This window comes from Sorex fumeus, unplaced genomic scaffold, assembly GCF_029834395.1.
Source record: "Sorex fumeus unplaced genomic scaffold, SorFum_2.1 ptg000079l, whole genome shotgun sequence".
NCBI classification, from domain to species: domain Eukaryota; kingdom Metazoa; phylum Chordata; class Mammalia; order Eulipotyphla; family Soricidae; genus Sorex; species Sorex fumeus.
In genome coordinates this window covers 1,664,354-1,683,285 of record NW_026606136.1, presented here as the reverse complement: position 1 = coordinate 1,683,285, position 18,932 = coordinate 1,664,354, and the positions used below count along the sequence as shown (strand labels likewise).

Genomic DNA, 18,932 nt, shown 5'->3' with positions numbered 1-18,932 from the left:
CGAGAGTATCTCGCCCCCATGACAAAGCCTGGGGAGTTCCCCTTGATGTATTGTATTCGACATGCCAAAAACAGTAACAAGTCTCACAATTTGTTGTGAGATGTTACTAGTGCCCACTCTAGCAAATCAATGAACAATGGGAGGACAGTGCTACAGTGCCTTAAAAAGGGATACTATGGGGCTGGAGCACACAGCGGGTAGGGCGTTTGCCTTACAAGCAGCCAACATGGCCAACCTGGGTTCGATTCCCAGCATCCCATATGGTCTCCCGAGCACCGCCAGGAGTAATTCCTGAGTGCATGAGCCAGGAGTAACCCCTGAGCATCGCCGGGTGTGACCCAAAAAGCAAAAAAAAAAGCACAATATGCTGTAAAAATTTTAGAAGATATATCTATAACATATGCCATTATTTTGAGGAAAAAGGTCTTTAGTATGGGCATGTTCACCAACTGTTTTTGCCTCCCTACAAGAAGCAATAATGTGTTAGTTGCCTTTGGTCTTAATAGGAAAGATTTTAAACAAAACCTCACTTCCAATTTAACACTGGGCACTAAGAAGGCAGGTAAGATTTGACCTGAGTTTCAAGATAAACTAGTCATCACTACAGAGCTTGGAAAAAGAAAAACAGGAAAGAGAATTGGGACAGTTTCAAAGTAAAAATGTTTTTGCTTTAAGATTTCGTAAAGGATTGGGTCTGAAAATAGTAATATTTAATGTTTTATAAAACATCTGAAAAGAGGATGTACACTGAACTTTTAAATCTGAAAGGTGGCAAAAACTCTCCTGGATTCCAAGAAGGTCAAGTTGGCGCTGTGTGGCAACTGGAGGACTGGACTGTGTGTTTTGATGGACAGAAGAATTTAAGGAACATTTGGAACCATTTTCTACAGAGAGCAATCCAGCATGGTTTGGTCCCTTGAGATGAACAAAATACTGAGTGCTCCACCTGAATTCCTAATTGTTTCCAGCACATTATAGAGCAGTATTTGTTATTGAAAGAAATAAATGAAAAATACTCTCCTTATGAATCCTTGGAGAAGCTAGGTATATTTGAGGATTAATCCTCATTTTTTTTTTCAAAACACTCAACGTCTGAGATATCTCCTCACTCCCATTGTGAGAAATGAAGGATCAAGCAGCCTACAGACTAGTTTCATTAGTTTCTAGTTTGCTTAATTTTTATTTAATCACATCATTGACTTCTAAACTTTGAACTGTTCCTTGCGGATATCAATAATTATCTATAAATGAACCCTTCCCCCCAACTTGTTTTAGTCGTTGCCATTTGTTTTATAAACAACTCAGTCTCAGGCATCGTTTTTGAACAATCACATCTTCATTCAGAACCTTCAGTGATCATCAGTCAAATGAGCCACTTCAAAATATTACTCAGCTTGCTCTTCAAGTCTTGTTCTCCCTTGAACACGTATTCCTTCCCTCCCTTCTCCCATTCCCATCTCTTATCTTTCTCTGTAAGTTTCATTCAATAAAAACCACCTTGCTCTGCTAAACAAACAAATCAAAAAACCTGTTTCTCATATAAACATCCAATACATTTTCAAGTCTTCCCTCTAGGGTAGAAGAAATAAGGTCATGAAGGAAGTGATACAGGCTGCTGGTACCAAGATATTTGAGAAAGAAAAACCTGTTAACAAATATCATCTGAATCTTAAATGACTAACAACACAGTCTAAGCTATATTTCTATGCGCAAAATCAATCCCGTGAAAAGAAGCATGTACATAACAGCTCTATTTCCTTACCTTCTATCGCAGATAGGAGGACCCTGGAATGATCATATGCGATAACATTTGCATATCTGTTCTTTGGTTTATTTACTTCCAAATTTGAATGTTCCCACGTGAACTGCTGGCCAGGATCAATCGACTTTAAAAGAAAAAATAGCATACACACAAAATCAATACTAAATAGCATCACATTACAGGCACAGGTCACAAGTAACAAACAGGATGTCAAAGAAAATTCTGAAGCTTCAGTTCTTCAGGGTGATCCTAGCTATGAGGCTAAACACAAATACAGCCTGCCTAACATGAAGTCATTAATCACAGTAAATAATAGTGAGAGTCACCAATATTAATTCAAATAAAAAATCATATAAACATATAAATGTTGTTATTCCAGGGAAAGGAGCAAAAATTCTTATGGTTTATTTTTCCATTTCTTCCTCTGCTGATATAGTTCACACATTACTTCAGTTTAGTTTTTCTTGCAGTTTTGTGAATACAGTTTCATTTAGAATCTTTCTCTCAGCTCTTTCCTCTCCAGTCCCAACCTCAGTGTTTAAGTTGAATGCTTGTTTCCAATGACTTTTCAGGTTTTCCAAGTATTTCTTAACCTAAAGGTTTATATCTTGATGCAACTTTAAATTTTGTCTCTGTCTCTATAACACACGAGATCCTTATAACCAGAGGAAACTTGTAAACCCAAAGTGTTGAAAATAACAGAAGGAAGGTCAGTTAAATATAATTATTTTAGTCACATTAATTTATAATACAATGCAGAATAAACCAAATTTCTATTACTTTTATTGGTAATTATGTGCTATTGTAATTACATAATTTATGCTCGCAAAGTTTTACACTTGTAAAATTTTTAAAGTAACTAATAATGATTTTGAACCAAACCTACTTAATAACTTTAAAAACACATTGCAGATATGACATTTCAAGTAAAACATGTTTCTGTGTGTTGTGTTTTATGGCACTATCTAGTGGTGCTCCTGACTTCGTGTTCAGGAGTCACTCCTGGTGATGTTAGTCCTATGAGGTGTTGGGGACAGAACTGGGGCTGGTGACATGGAAGGCAAGTACCTAAATTCCTGTGCAATTTCTCAGGTCTCAGTAAAATATTTTATAGACGAAGTTTGGAACATTATTCTGAGACTGAATTCAGACTTTAAGGTTAAAATATTTGGTAGTTCTTTAACTTCCTGCACTGATACTGAAATCAGTACCTTTGATTTCTTGGTAATATGATATCATATTAAGACATCGTTTTGTGATAATGGAAATGATCAAAATCAAGGTTTCAGAAATTATGAATTAGACTTATGTGAACATGAAATATTTTAAAAAGAAAAGAGAATTATATTAATAGAATTTGAACATCTCCTTTTGATACTTGGTATTATATTTCCAAAAATGTGGTCAGAATTCCAAAATCACGCATATCCAGGAGTATTATAACCATCAAAGAGGTGTATATTGTGTCTTACAACAAATAAGCTTCAGCTCAACAGAAAAACTCACAAGTGTGAGTTAAGCCTATTGACGTCCAACATCTTCCAAACCTGCTATAATTCTTAGCAGTATAAAGCAAAAGCAAAGCTTCTAAGTATTATAAAACCCTTTTCCTTTATTTGTCTATGCTAACTTACATATAAACTAGTAAAATGTTGAGCAAGATAGAGCAAAAATAACTCAGGCAAAGGGTCAAAACCAGAATAATATAATTAGGGGCCTGTCTAGTTTGTCTTTCAAGGAAACTCATCATCTGTTATTTAGGACGTATCCCTCCAAGCATTCCTTGATATAAAGGCAGCTAAAGCTTCATATGCCCAGTTGTAAGACTTCAATCAACCTTGAACTTACCCATGCAAAACAGCTCCACTTAGATTTCTATAAAACATTTCTCAAATCAGTCCCCACATTTCTATTCCACTGTCACTCCATAATCTAGACCTTCAGTATCTGATCTCTAATTGATGCCTCTCCTCCACTCTTTCTCTCTAAAAGCAGTCTTTCTAAAGCTTAACTTTAAGAACTTTCATTTATGAAATGTACATATATATATCTTTTTATACACTATACATTTTATGTACAGTTTGACTGCTAGATATAGTGTTTTTGACTTACATAGTGCTTACAATATAAATCCTTGCCCACATTTCTGCCTACTATTTTTAGAAATCTTTGCATTTACAGTACACCTGGCTCAAAAAACCTTTCAAAACAACCACACACACACAGTATGAACTGGTGAATAAATGCTACTGAGAAAATTTCTTAGAAAATAATTCCACAGGTAGATTACAAATATTAGAGAATAAACTATGGAAACCAAAATACAATGTATGCATTCACTCACTTTTCATTTTATGTAAATTACTTTTTACATAAATTATTTCATGTGCATAAAAACTTGAATACCTAAAACTTATGGTTTTCTTCTTTGAGTTTTGGGTCGCACCTGGTGGTTTTCAGGAATGACTCTCAGCTTTTCGCTTGGGAGTTGGGTGCTACTGGAAGTTGAACCCAGAACTCTTGCATGCAAAGTATGTTTCAGCACAGTGAGCTCTTTCTCTAGCCACTAACAATCATTACTCTATGTTTTAGTAATGGAATACACAATCCAAAAATTACAAATACTACTGATACTCTACTTTATATCAATGAGTATTACCAAGTACATAACCTTCATATATACATGATTTTCTAAACTATGTCCACAAGCACCTAAGCTCACTGATGGTGGAAGATAATACTTTCTCTGATGGCCTTTTTTACTCAGACAACTCTCAGTATATAAAATGCCATACACTTAGACTATGGAAAGTGCATCTGTCAGCTCTAAGACACAATTACTTGTGTCCATTTTCCTTTTTTTGAGTCTGGCGCCTTAGACCACTTGGCCATAATGACACCCTTTTTTTACTATAAAACCCAGCTCCCGGAAGAGAACAGCGCAGAGTCTCCTGCACCCGTGCCTGGCTGTCCTCTCCGGGGCCCCTTGGAGGGGAACAGGTTGAGTTTTCTCCCCGCCGAAGACCTCCAGAACCAGCCACCACTATGCTGAGACCACTCTCCACACACATGAAGGTACCGGCAGAGGAACAAAGGCATGTGGGTCCCAGGGCTGAGATCTCCAAGCCTACTCAGATCGGGGCTGAGCATCCTCCACCCAGATCCTCCAAATTCCAGTAGGCGGGGGTCACACCCACCAACTGGCCCCCTGGCGCCATGTAATCCCATCAACAGCCAAGACTCAGAGACTATAAAACCCAGCTCCCGGAAGAGAACAGCGCAGAGTCTCCTGCCCCCGCGCCTGGCTGTCCTCGCCAGGGCCCCTTGGAGGGGAGTGGGTTGAGCTTTCCTCCCCGCCCCGACCAGGGCTCCAGCAGCCAAAGACATCCTATTATGATATCTTATTATCTCATTCCTACTTTGGACAAAATGGCAGGCTACCAAATGTAATCTGCCCACATGGCAGAGTCTGGCAAATTCCCCGTGGCGTACCCAATATGCCAAATACCAGTAACAACGATGGGTCTCATTCTCCTAACTCTAAAAGAGTCTTGAATTTGGCACTTTTTAAATAATCTCAGGGCTAGGATGAAGGAGACATTACTGGGGCCTGCTCGAGGCAATTGACGAATAACAAGATGGTCGTGATTGTGGTCGTGATTTTCCTTTTTGATGTACACTTGTAGAACTATGCATCATTTGATACTACATTGAAGAGTTTAGAAATCAGTAATGGAAATACGAGTTGTGTGTCACATGTGCTAATACGTTTAGCCTTTACATGTGACCCATGAAAAGACGTATAAAAACAGGAAAATTAGAACAGTTTCCAGGTCATTTATTGTGCTTTGCCTGTTGTGTTTTATTTAATTTGTACAAATGTTTTAAGGTAAATGTTGTATCACTTGACAGAGAAGGAAATGGATGTCAAGAAAGATTAATCCAACAAATCTTACTGAGGGCCTTCTCTGTGGCAGATACTCTGCTATTTAGTGATTAAGTAAATCATTCATACAGCTAGACTCACACATTTACCTCAAAATCTGGTCTGTGTGATTTCAAAGACCAACTGATAATTAACAGCTTGTAATTACTATGCCATGACAACTCCTAGCTATCCAGAAGGTCATCATAAAATGAACAAAAACCAACACAGGAATAACACACAACATCACCTTTGTTTTGCTAGTCTGAGTGATGCTTCCTCTAAAATTATCTTGTCATTTGGGGCAATTACAGAAAATATCAAGTTCTAAAAACTGAGGTTGGCTTCACCTGGATGATAAAATAGATGTGATATGACTTGCATTTATACTCACTTTACACAAGATCAGAAACACATGGATTAAATAATTCTGACTTCTCTTTGTGCAGCACATACACATTCATCTGTATCCATCTGTCTGAACATTTCACAGTACATAGTATAGGCTATTATTTTTGTCACAATAGTGAGAGGAGTAAACTCAGTAAAGAAGAATGGCTAATGAAAATATGTAAAGTGATATAAAAATATGAAAATCCTTTGTGTATCACAAAAATAAAGCTTATTAGAAGAATCACATTTTAATTATTGATGTTAATGAGGCAAAACTATCTTAGCAATAAAAACCAATTACTCAAAGTCTATTTTTAAGCTTTCTTGGTATAGGAGATGCCTCAGTTGCTTTGCCTTTGTTTTCTAACTGTGCTTGTTAAGATCCTCTTAAAAGAAATCCAATGGTTCACATGGGAAAAAAGGAACAAGTGATACACTGTTAATTTCTACAGATTTCTATTTGTGAGTAGTCCAGCATGTAAATAATGTTAAACTGAAGCAACCTCAAGTATTACTCAAAACAATCTGAAGAAAGAATTCTTGTTCTGGAAAATTCAACTTCTTCCTGGTTTCGGTATTTAGTTTTCCAGAGCTTCACTTCACACTCAGCTATCTATTCTCAGCTTTCTGCCTTGGATTATCCAAACAACTTTCCCTGGCATTTCTTTCCTTCCCAGCACTCAATCCAAAACTATACCCTCCTAAACCAAAATTCTGGCTCATTATTCTTCAGCCTGCCTTGAGAGGAATATTGAGGGTTAAAAAATGTAGCAAGTGAAATTTATTAAACCAAAAGTTGACTAGGTCTTTTAAAATAAACTCTAAGACCTGTGCATTGTATTATCACATAATTTTAAGCATGCTGCCTCATTGTATTCCCAGGCAATCACTAAATACTTCTAAAGATGGGTTTCCCATGAAAATTCTTATATCAGAGCTAATACTTTTCAACTATTACTGGGTTTTTGTTTTCCTAATTCACTTATCTTCACAAATACACCAGAAAGGGTTAACATAATTAAAACACGCCAGGAAATAAGAAAACAGAGATACAGAGAACTTAAAGATCTTTCTCTGGATCAATGGAGCAACAAAGTTTAAACTATTTAATAATAGCCTATACCACGTACTGTGAAAAGTTTAAACAAAGTTTATTGTTTCACACATGACATCAATTGTTCTCTTATAACACAATGAATGAAGGTTGGGAATAAAATTTCCACAGTGCTTCTCTTTTTCCAATTCCTTTTTTGGACCTAGTGGTACTCAGGTCTTCCTCCCGGCTCTGTGCTTGGGAGTCACTCATGATGGACTAGGGGACCATCTGGGGTGCTGGAGACCAAATCCAGCTTGGCTGTGTGCAAGGCACACCACTCAGTGTTACTCTTACTTTAGCCCCTATATTTACAAATTCTAAACTCAGAACAAAATAGCACTCATCAATTTGCAGATTGGATTACAGTCACTCTGTAAAATTACATCTTGATTTAAGAGTGACCTTTCTTTGATAAAACTGATGTTATTATGCTAAAGTTAAGACATTTAAACACACTTCCCTCAAATTTTAAACTTCTCTGCCCAGAAAAATATAATTCCCATGTGCAAAATACCACACAATACTAGTTTCTCTGTGTTCCTATTTCCACTCAGCTCCCTAAATTAAAAACCTCAAAACAGTCCCTGTAGAAATTCATCAAAGAGAAACCACAAAAAGACATCCTGTTTTTGTGTTTTAAAACTAGCAAAAATTTAATTACATAGTAGGAATAGACTAGTTACTTGCTAGCCAAAGTATGGGTCAGGCTAACCATCATTTTTGCAGGGAACTGAACTTTCAATGACCTTACCTTCCAGAGAAATGTCATTTTTACTCAAGGTTGCCCATCAATGGACTCATTTGGTCTTTGGTGTGGGGTTTCCCCTGATATTTTTGAGTAATTTCTCAAGTTTAAAAGAGAAATTTGAATTTCATATTTCTGAAATAAAGTCTTTTTTCATTCTCATCACTCATTAATCCTCTCCCAGTTTGAAAATTATAGGTTAATATATGTTCATTTGAAAGACACCCATGTTTGCATAGTTGGGAAAGACTATATTTTGCCCAATTGGCAAAAGCCTGCAATTGGTATAAAATGAGTACATTTTTTCATACAGAACACAATTTCAGTGGAATCCAAGGATGTTTTAAGAACTGGAATGTGAAGAAAGACTGGAAAGTATGGTGATAAACACATTCTGGAGGCCAGAACTCAGAGTTGACTTTCTCATTGCCTCATGGACTTTGGCAGTTCATATAATTGTGTCTATTTACTCTGTATTTTTTTTCTTTTGAGTTTTGGGCCGTAGCTAGCAATTCTCAGGGTTTAGTCCTGGCCCTGAGCTCAAGGGTCACTCCTAGAAGTGCTCAGGGAACCATATGGGATGTGAGGATTGAACCGGTGTTGGCTGTGTGCAAAGAAAGCACCCTACCTGTTAAACTATTGCTTCAGCACATTTTTTTTTTCAAATTTCTGGCTAATATGCATCCTGTGTCATTATATTTTTTTGTTTGCTCACTTCATCTAAATTAGTTCTCAAAGCTTTTTGAGTCATCCCTCAAGAAGAGAACCTCTGATTTAGATCATTTAAGTCCAAAGTAATGAGAGAGAAACTTTTTTTAAGATTCCCAGTGTAAAAATAATCACCGTCACTGAACTTTTACCTCAATAGGGCAAAGCTGTGTGATCTCCAGGACACAGAAAAGATAACTTCCACCAGTGCTCATTTCCCACCACCACATGATGTCTCACTAATAAAAATAAATTAAAAAATAAATAAAATCTCGGCTAGGAAAAAAAAAACCTTTAAAATTATTTCAAGTAATATTTTTTATACGATCTGAAGAGAAAACAGAGTGATAGCACAGCGGTAGGGCGTTTGCCTTGCACGTGGCCAACTTGGCCGACCCGAGTTTGATTCCTCCACCCCTCTCGGAGAGCCCGGCAAGCTACCGAGAGTATCTCGCCCGCATGGCAAATCCTGGCAAGTTCCCTGTGATGTATTCAATATGCCAAACACAGTAAAAACAAGTCTCACAATGGAGATATTACTGGGCCCGCTGGAGCAAATCGATGAACAATATTTTTTAAAAGGTGATGTACTTTTAAGATCTGAACATTTACAGTTAAGATATTTTGATTATACTCTCCTTTTTTAATGTGCTATGACGTTTTCTTGCATACTACTGCATGTGGAAGAAATTCTTATTTTCCAAAAGCAATATATGCTCTGGAGGACTGTAGGAAGTGTCTTAGATTTTAGACACCTTTTAAAAAATATTGAGCACTGTGGGCACTGCCCTCCCATTTTTGAAAGAGAATCATAAAACAGGTGGCCAGAATTGAAGTTGATTTTCTTAAAGACTAGCATTTCATGAGAATCATTTTTATAAATATAATTAAAAATGAAATTTATGATGCTTTTCAGAAATGCAAAAGGAATTAATTTTCCTCCTGTGTGGGAAAAATGCAATTAGAAATGTATCAGAATGCTCTGATTAAAGAGATAAACGATCAAATTGGTAAAAAAAAATAATTACAGTGTGTATAAAAAGCATTGTATATAGGTAACAAACAAATGTGTCTATTGAATAAGTTTAAAATAATTACTTTAAGTACTTCATGTACTATTTCATTGCCAATTGTGTTTAACGGAACTATCCAATGGAAACATCTGTTTCCACATCTACCATTTGGGTACAGTATAAATTAAACAAATTCCCTGTTAATATTGCTGTTTCTTATAGGTAAAGTAAAAAAATAGTATGCTATGCTGATTATTGGCATCGATTCAATAAGACATACAGTTTACCAACACACACACACACACACACACACACACCAACAGTACTCAAGTAGCTTAAAAAATTGTGTATTTTCATTCCTCTTGCAAATGATGAGAAAAGTAGAAAGTCGAGAAAAAAACAAATGCAATCTAGAATTTTAGAATTCGATTTCTTTCTTTTTTCTTTTTGTTTTTGGACCATACTAGCTGTGCTTGGGGCTTACTCCTGACTCTGAGCTCTTAGCATTCCTGACTGTGCTCGGGAGACCATATCAGATGCCAGGGACTGAATCTGGGTTGGCTGTGTACAAGGCAAAAGAGGCGAAAGCACTACCCAGTGTACTATCTCTCCAATCCTTATAGTTCAATTTCTTAACTGACACAATGAAATATTTTTTGTAGAAAATGTACATGGGGCTATTTATAATATGATATTAAAGATTTTTCAAAGTTAACTCTTATACTAGAAAAGTGTTAGCACATTGCCAATAATATATTAAACCTTAGGAAAACATTATAATCATTTCAGAATAACACTGTAGGAGCTGTAACTTATCTGTAAATGCTTAGCATATAGCTGATTTTAAAATGTGAATGTAGAATGAATGAAAACACACAGCAAAGATTGATGACAACCCCCGTCCTTCCTCTAGGAGTTCAGAGTCATGGAAGTTTTTCTCTGAAAATGTGACAGTGAAGACCAGAGATATCAAAGATAATTTTAAATAAACAGAATGCTTCTTAGTTCACACTTGGCTATAACATGATTTTTAATAAAAGCTGTTTTTGACTTTGGTATATTTGAAATTCATCCTAAGTGAAGACCTGCAACAGCCTTTTATGCTATAATTTCCAAATTTGTTTCCACTCACTCTTTTGAAGTATCACAGTGGCCGCTTGCCAGATGACAGTTCTGTCTAGACCATTTTGCCAAATTTTCTTTATCAAAGGATGTGTTGGCACAATTAACCATTTTAATACAGTAATGTTTTAATTTTCTCCTATTTTTAAAATTTGTTTAACAACTGTGAGCCTCTGAGTTCTCAAAACTAATATGATGTGAGGAGCTATGTGGAGAGTAGAGTCATGTTTTGAGTGAGGGGCAAAATCCAAGTTTATACCTGTTGTTTCAATTAACAGGATCATTTTTAACTCTCCAAGTGTTCTAGTTTGTCCTAAATAATATAGCCACCCCAAGTAAATCTGGATCTAATTTCTTTATACCTATATCTTGATGCCCAGGCAACTATTGCAGCCTGGAGAATATACGTATGTGGAAAGAGACTGAGAGGAATCAGGAGGATAGCTCGAAGGACTGGAGCATGATTTAGATATAAGATCTCCAGGTTTAGCCTCTAGCTCCACATGGTCCCCTAGCACCTTCAGAACCAGGAGGAGGAACGAAAAGAGAGGGGGGGGGGTAGAAAGAGAGACAGAGAGAGACAGTGACAGAAACACACACACACACAGAGAGAGAGAGAGAGAGAGAGAGAGAGAGAGAGAGAGAGGATGGATGAGGGAGAAAGTGAAAACGAGGGAGAGTTAGCAAGACTGAGTGAGCAAGAACAATCTTTGAAGAATCTACTAAATACTTCATGTATAAGCTTTATCACTATCACCTTGTTGTTCTTCAATTCGCTCGAGCGGGCCCAGTAACATCTCCATTTGTCCCTGTCACGTGCAAGTGTAGCCTGATGGGTCAGGGTCAGGGGAATGAGGATTATTCACTGCTACTGTTTTTGACATATCGAGTACGCCACGGGTAGCTTGTCAGGCTCTGCCCTGCGGGCGGGATACTCTCAGTAGCTCGCCGGGCTCTCAGAGACGGATGGAGGCTTTTGGGGCAGCCTCTAATCACCTTTACAGGTGTTCCTACTCAGGCATATAGGCAGGTATGATACACTCAGTAGCCTGCCAGGTTCTCTGAGAGTGTGAACTAGAGAACAAGTTTCCAGGAGCTTGGTTTTATAATCTCTGGATGGCCATTGATGGGGTTACATGGCAGTTGGTGGGTGTAAGTGTCTAGCTACTGGAAGGTGGGGGAGCTGGATGGAGGAGGCCCAGTCCAGAACCGAACAGGCTTGGTGATCTCAGACCCGGGTCCTGCACACCTAGATTCCTCTGCTGGTTCCTCGTCCAAGCGTGTGGAGAGTGGTCTCAGCTTGGCTTTGGCTGGGTCCTGGAGGTCTTCAGCTGTCAGGGCTCTGCTCGAGGAGGAGAGGGAAACTCAACCCGCCCTCCTCCAAGGGGCCCCGGTGAGGAAAGCCAGGCTTTATCCTGGTGAGGACAGCTTTATCACATGGGAGGATAAATGAGCAGAGGGGAAGTGCCTGGCTATATTAACTACTTTGCTAGTATAAGAATATTAAGCCAGAGTGAGAGAAGTTCACGGCAAGAAGTGATCACTCACCCTTATTAGACTTTTCTATAAATTTGCATAGAAGAAATAAAAGAACACACAATATAATGTGACCTTAACAAACATTTACCCTGTACTCTAATAAACAATCAATTTGTCTTTTTCTGATTATAGCTTTTCCTTTTCTTTTGGGGCAGGGTTTAAACTACTTCAAACGAAGCAAGTCCCTTGGTCATTGCTAAGGCTTTGAATTCAAGCGTATTATCAGACTAAAAACTTGCCCTAAATACCTTGAAAGTTAAGAACTTGCTCAAGGGTTACTCCTTGCTCTACACTCAAGAATTACTCCTTGGCGGTACTTGGGGGACCATATGGGATGCCGGGTATTGAACCTGGGTCGGCCATGTGCAAGGCAAACACTCTACTCACTGTACTGTTACTCCAGCCCCTCAAATAAATGCTTTAAATTTTGAATATACTCCCACTGGGCTGGAGTGAGAGCACAGCGGGTAGGCGTTTGCCTTGCAAGCGGCCAACATGGCTGACCCGAGTTCGATTCCTCTGCTCCCCTTGGAGAGCCCGGCAAGCTACCGAGAGTATCTCACCCACACGGCAGAGCCTGGCAAGCTCCCCGTGACATATTCGATATGCCAAAACACAGTAACAATAAGTCTCATGATGGAGACGTTACTGGCCCCGCTCAAGCAAATCAATGAACAACGGGAGGACCGTGACCGTGACTCCCATTAATTTTTTTATAACTGTTATAATATTTTATCTTTTTTATCTGTGAATTTTAATTTTTAAGAAACAGTAAATATTGCACTACTTTCCCAAATTGGGTGGGGGATGAAAAATTGCAAAACTCATTTCACCATTGCATATCTGATTTTCTCTTATCATGTCAGAGGCAGAAAAATGTTCTAAGATTCTAATCTGGAGGGTATTTTGTGAAGTTTAGGTCAAGTTTGCACTCCCTACTCACCCTCACCCCCTTCTCAATAGTATCAGTGATTTCAATCAGGACCTCACAGATGCAAGGGACATGCTCCACCATCACCTACAGTTTTGCTTAGGTCAAGGTTTCCAATTGACTTTTATGGCATTCTACAGAGAGAACATTCAATGGAGATTTATGACCAAGAAAAAATACCAAAAGTGTCAGTGCATTACTAGATTGTTTATAACGTCATCAAAGAAAGCCACTTAACAGTAATCGGATCCAATTACTTATGATTTGGATAATGAATATACCTAATCCCTATGTACTAAGACACGAGGGTTTTTGTTTGTCTGGGAGACACACCCAAAGAGTGCTCAGGGCTTACTCCTGGCTTTATACTCAAAGATCACTTTTGCTGAGGCTCCAGGGACTATATGGGATGCTGGAGATTGAACCTGGGTTGGGGATTTGCAAGGCAACTGATCTATCTGCTGTACTATCACTGTGGCCTGACTCACGGAAGTTTTAAAACAAATTTTAATAGGTGCTGAGATCTCTTTATTTGTTCGAGGCCCTCCCATTGATTGTCGATTTGCTCGAGCGGGCCCAGTAACATCTCCATTGTAGACTTTGTTGTTACTGTGTTTGGCATATCGAATACTCTTGGTAGCTTGCCGGGCTCAAGATCTCTTTATTGAAATAAAGAAAGTGAGACTTAATACACTTGCTGGCATTTCATAAAGTAGTGAGATTAGAACATAATTTGAGAGTTTTTAGACTTGAAAGCGTGAGTGCTTAGGTATCACGTTCTAATGCATATACACAAATGCAACTTTAAATTTCCTACCATAAAGATCAGTTCTTTATTTCAAAAGTGTGGACAATAAGGAAAACAGATTAAACACCAGCTGTCATGTTCATTATGGTAAAATGCTACATTCCTCCCACAGGACTATTTACATACACATTTTTAAAAATAAAAGATAAGCTATAACTCCCCCTGAGGTTTGATTTTAATAAGATTCTCATCAAACTAAAAACTAGGATTTTCAGTATAATTTTTAGCCTTTATAATCATGATTTCAATCCTCTTATTTCCAGAATTTCAAATTCACTCCTTGTTCCATTCCATTACACACACACACACACACACACACACACACACACACACCACCCTCACAAATTCTGCCAGAAAAATTAGAAAGCTGATATACATTCATTCTTTCGAACTGAAGAGCCACAATGAAGCATAGGGCAGAGCAGTATTGACAGAAAGTACTGAGAAAACGAGAGACCAATAACTCATGAATAACAAGTCTTCACTAATAGTTTTAATGACTAGTCTAATGGTTTAATGGATGGCACTTTAATAGGATTTCAAATACAATCCGTTTTCAGTAAATCTGTCATTAACAAAGTACTGGATTGTTTCACTACTACCATCATTTACTGAAACCACATCCACATACAAAGAAAAATAGGGCAGTTATTGTACTATATTACTGTTCCTGATTTAAGTACACTGTGAACCACATGACAGAGACAGCTAGCTGCTCAATCAAGTTGCAAGTAACCAATGAAATGTGTATTTTTTAGTAGGGGTATGCAAGCGAGACATTAAATTAAATATAACAGAGAGTCCACAACTGCTGTGACAGAAAAAGTCACTAATCTAAGTAGGTTGATGTGCGAACACTGATATTTCAAAAACTGGAGTTTTCTTTGAAATCAATCGTTGAATTCACTGAGAGATTAGTTTTTGTAGCACTGTTTCTATATTTGTCTGAAATTACTTTAATTATCATTTTTTTTCCTTTTTGGGTCACACCTGGCGATGCACAGGGGTTACTCCTGGACTCCTGGCTCTGCACTCAGGAACTTCTCCTGGCGGTGCTCAGGAGACCACATGGGATGCTGGGAATCGAACCTGGGTCGGCCGCATGCAAGGCAAAAGCCCTAACCACTGTGCAATCACTCCAGCATCAATTATCATGTTCATTACAATTCTTTAAGTCAGAGCTTTCCCACTGTGTTCCTCAGTATGCATCCCAACTCAATATAAAAGTTGAATTGATTACAATCAACCTTAGTTAATAATCCTAAATCCTAGCCACTGATTTTCTGTCCTGACCTTTTCACTTGGAAATACATCTTATCTGAGAAATTTTGTTGCTTTTCTTTTGCTAAAGCCTTATTTTTTCATTGAAGTCTCAAATCAAATCCACTGTAGCCTCAAGATCTTGCTCCCATTCCTTTCACATAAACCCAACACTTTATCTTGCGCCATCCATTAGACAACTAATTTTTATTCTCGCAACTATTTTTCCTTTACAAGTTGTTTAAATTCATCATTATATATGTGTATAAAATTTTATAATTCCTGACCCAAATCTATTGTGAGTTCCTAAGTGAAGCACACTCTCTTATGTACCTTTGTAGTCTGTAAACTAGCTAAGCCACTACAGATGAAAGTGAAATATATGGATATAATTTTAATATTCTACATTTTGTTGTCTCAATTTCTCAGAAAGTCTTTTGAAGCTGTTAACTCATTTATTTTGTAATTACTCTTTCACTACTGATTTATTAGATGTTTTTAAATTTATACAAAGATCTTTGAACTTCAAGGTGACAGATTAATACATTCTTCAGATTATCTTCCCCATCAATACTGATAGCTGTAAATTCACTGACTTTATTAGCAAACTATATTGATTATCAAGATGACTAAAAATAGCCCAGAGGTTTAGCTGTATTTGTTCAGGATGAACATGGTATAGAGCTTATGTTAGAAAATAAAAATAACTCTTTTATCTAATGTTGGAGAAATTAGATATATCCTTTCTATGATATTTGTGTATGTTCATTTATATGTAATGTTGCTATAAGAACAACTCTTCTTTCAGACTTGAAAGTATTATCCACCAAGCTACATAAAGAAATATAAGAAGAAAATAAAACCTTATTCCATAAAAGAAAAATTATATTTGACTTCATTTAAAATACTTATTGTTCATTAAGAAGAAAAAATAAGTCACAGACTGTTGTTTATTACACAGCAGGAATCTTTTTGACTCCAGTCTGAGCATAGTGCTTTGATCAGTTTACAAAGTGTCATAGAAAAAAGGAGTCTACACAATTTTATAAAATATCAATATGGAAAGTAACAGAAATGACTTTTTAAAAAATAGTTGGCATCTCCTCTTTTCATATTTTTCTTGAGGCATAAATTTCATACAATGAGGGGAGTTTCACTGACGTTGTAATAATAACCAAATACCATGCTTGATAACCATTCTCAAGGTTCAGAGAAACAAGAAATTCTGCCATGGAAACATAATAAAGAACAAATGTTGTTCCTTAATTTTATTTAACATTCCAAAACATTTGAGAAAGTGATATGAGTTTTCCTTAAAATGAGTCCAAAAATATAATAGTAAGAACTTACTTATTTTTGCCCAAAATTAGAAAATACAGTCACTGAGGGACAGATATTTTTAAAGATAGCTGCTAGCATTCAAATAGGGTTTTTATATTCTTGAACTGCATGTTATAATTCCTCGTTGCCCCCCCACCCAATAATGAAAAAATAGCAACCCACCACCAACAGACAAAAAAATCCAAAATCCAAGAGTAATATTGGAGTGAAATTCAAAAGGATATAATATAGGAATCTTGACAAAATCCAGTTATTACAGATTTGGCTTAAAGTTTATCTTAAGAAGTTAAAAAAGTATTTAGGTTCAGGATTCAAGGAGAAGGATTACTTATTATTTATCTCTGTTACCCCAGTATTATTTATCTCTGTGACCCCATAGGTTAGCAAGTACCTAGCACATAGAATTCAGTGAAGGTCTATTACATGAGAAGAATGTGTTGCATGATACAAAACTGGAAAGGAAAACAGGTCTCTAGAGAAAGTGGCATTCATATTCTTTGAAAATTTTTTTAGAGGTCATCAGTATTTTTAGAATTGTTCTTGTATTGTTCTCAGGGTTATCTGGAAGAAATGAAGGGTTTTGTTTCACACAGTTCATCTGTTTATTCTGTAATGAAAATTATAATCTGTGATCTGTGGAACCACAATTGGTTGTTGTGGGAATGATTATAGATCAAAACTGAAAAGATTATATCCCTTTTCAAGAACAAATGAGTAGCCAGAGCACATGATGTCTAAAGGAAACAAAGATTTTTTTTTCGTGCAAATATTTTTATGACCAAACTGTAGATATAAATAGAGAAACTACTAGTCTTTGTAAAGTTTGCTGGCAGATTTTCAGCTTTGAGGAAAGTTGATTCCCTGTCCCCTGCCCGGAATTGGCACTGAGTTATGAATCAGCCACCTCATTTGTCTTCACAGACACTGAGAAATTAGAAAGTGCATTCTGCAACAAGTATTCTCTTGCTGCCTTAATTCAAATAGAAGAATTAATGGCTTCCCTATTGGTGTCCAAAGTCATTGACTATGAAGTGGAACTCCTAAACTGTTTTGTATCATATATTACCCATGGGAGGGCTGCCAAAGAAAGCCAGTGATGACTTCTCAACCTAGAAGGAAGCTGTCATTCCTCTGTCCCCATATGTACAGTATTTTAAAAACCTAATGAGGTGTCAATATTTATAACTTAATCAAATTATGTTCATTTTATAGTCACTGGGAAAAGGGAGCTGTAAAAAGAAAACTAGATTTTTATTTGTTGGTATGGGGCAGGTTGGGTTGGTCTACAACCTGTTGTTCTCTGAGGCTATTCTATGCCTGGAGGTGTTTGGGGCCCATGTTCTGCTGGGTATCATTTGCATGCAAAGTAAGTGCCTTAACTCCTACTATCTCTCTGATCCTTTGTTCCAGTTTTCAAATTTAGTCTCACAGTGATTCCAAAATACTTTTCATGCTAATCACAGGGACATTATAATGAATATGATACATTCACTTCCCTGAGAAAGCTTTGAATCTTGTAGGAGACAGGCAAGTAAAGCAGTCAAGACTGAAAGCCCTGGTTATATGAAGTCAAAGATAGCAAAGAGCAAACAAATCTGCCACATATTCAGTGACAGACACTGTCTCACCTTAATATTGGCATTCTAGTCAAGTTATCCTCAGACTCTGACAGTACATTTGACATAGCCACATGGTGTCATTTGTTCTTATTATGTGTTTAGAAGCAACAGAAACAAAAGAAATATAAATGCTCAACAAAATATAGGGGAGAAGAAGCTAATTGTTCTCCTTAATTTTGTTATATACATCCATTTAGCATATAAATATGAATTATATCAATGTAACTGACACATTTATTTTTGGTTTTGGGGGCTTGGGGCCACCCCTCGTGGTTTCAGGGTTTGCTCCAGACTCTGTAAGCAGGAATCACTCCTTATGGTGTCTGGCAGACCAGGTGATGTTGAGGATTGAACTCAGGTCAGCCACACAAAAGGAATTCACCTTAACCTCTGTACTATCCTCCCAGCCTTAACTGTACACTTTAAATGGTATGTTTTATAACATATAAATTATATCTCAATAAGAAAATGATACACAAAAATATATAAGTGGCTCCTCAGCCTTACTAGATATGCTCCTGCCTTCCCCAAAGAATAACACACAAAATGTAGCGTGTTACCTTAGTTTTTGCCCAGAACCACAATTATTTCTTCTAATAAATAACAATCACCTCTTCTTTCATGATCTCAATTAGCTTCCTTCATTTCTAACATTGTTTATAACCTCAGT

The 18,932-nt window shown here is 37.1% G+C and overlaps 1 protein-coding gene across 5 annotated transcripts in view; it reads right to left on the bottom strand.

Moving 5' to 3' along the window:
• Positions 1-18,932, bottom strand: part of PTPRD (protein tyrosine phosphatase receptor type D) — a 1,654,013-nt gene that overhangs the window by 86,942 nt on the left and 1,548,139 nt on the right. For all 5 annotated transcript variants that reach the window (XM_056130610.1, XM_056130612.1, XM_056130611.1 and 2 more), the window contains one exon: positions 1,763-1,886. In XM_056130610.1, coding sequence (XP_055986585.1) covers positions 1,763-1,886 — 124 coding nt within the window. The remainder of the gene's footprint in view (positions 1-1,762; positions 1,887-18,932) is intronic.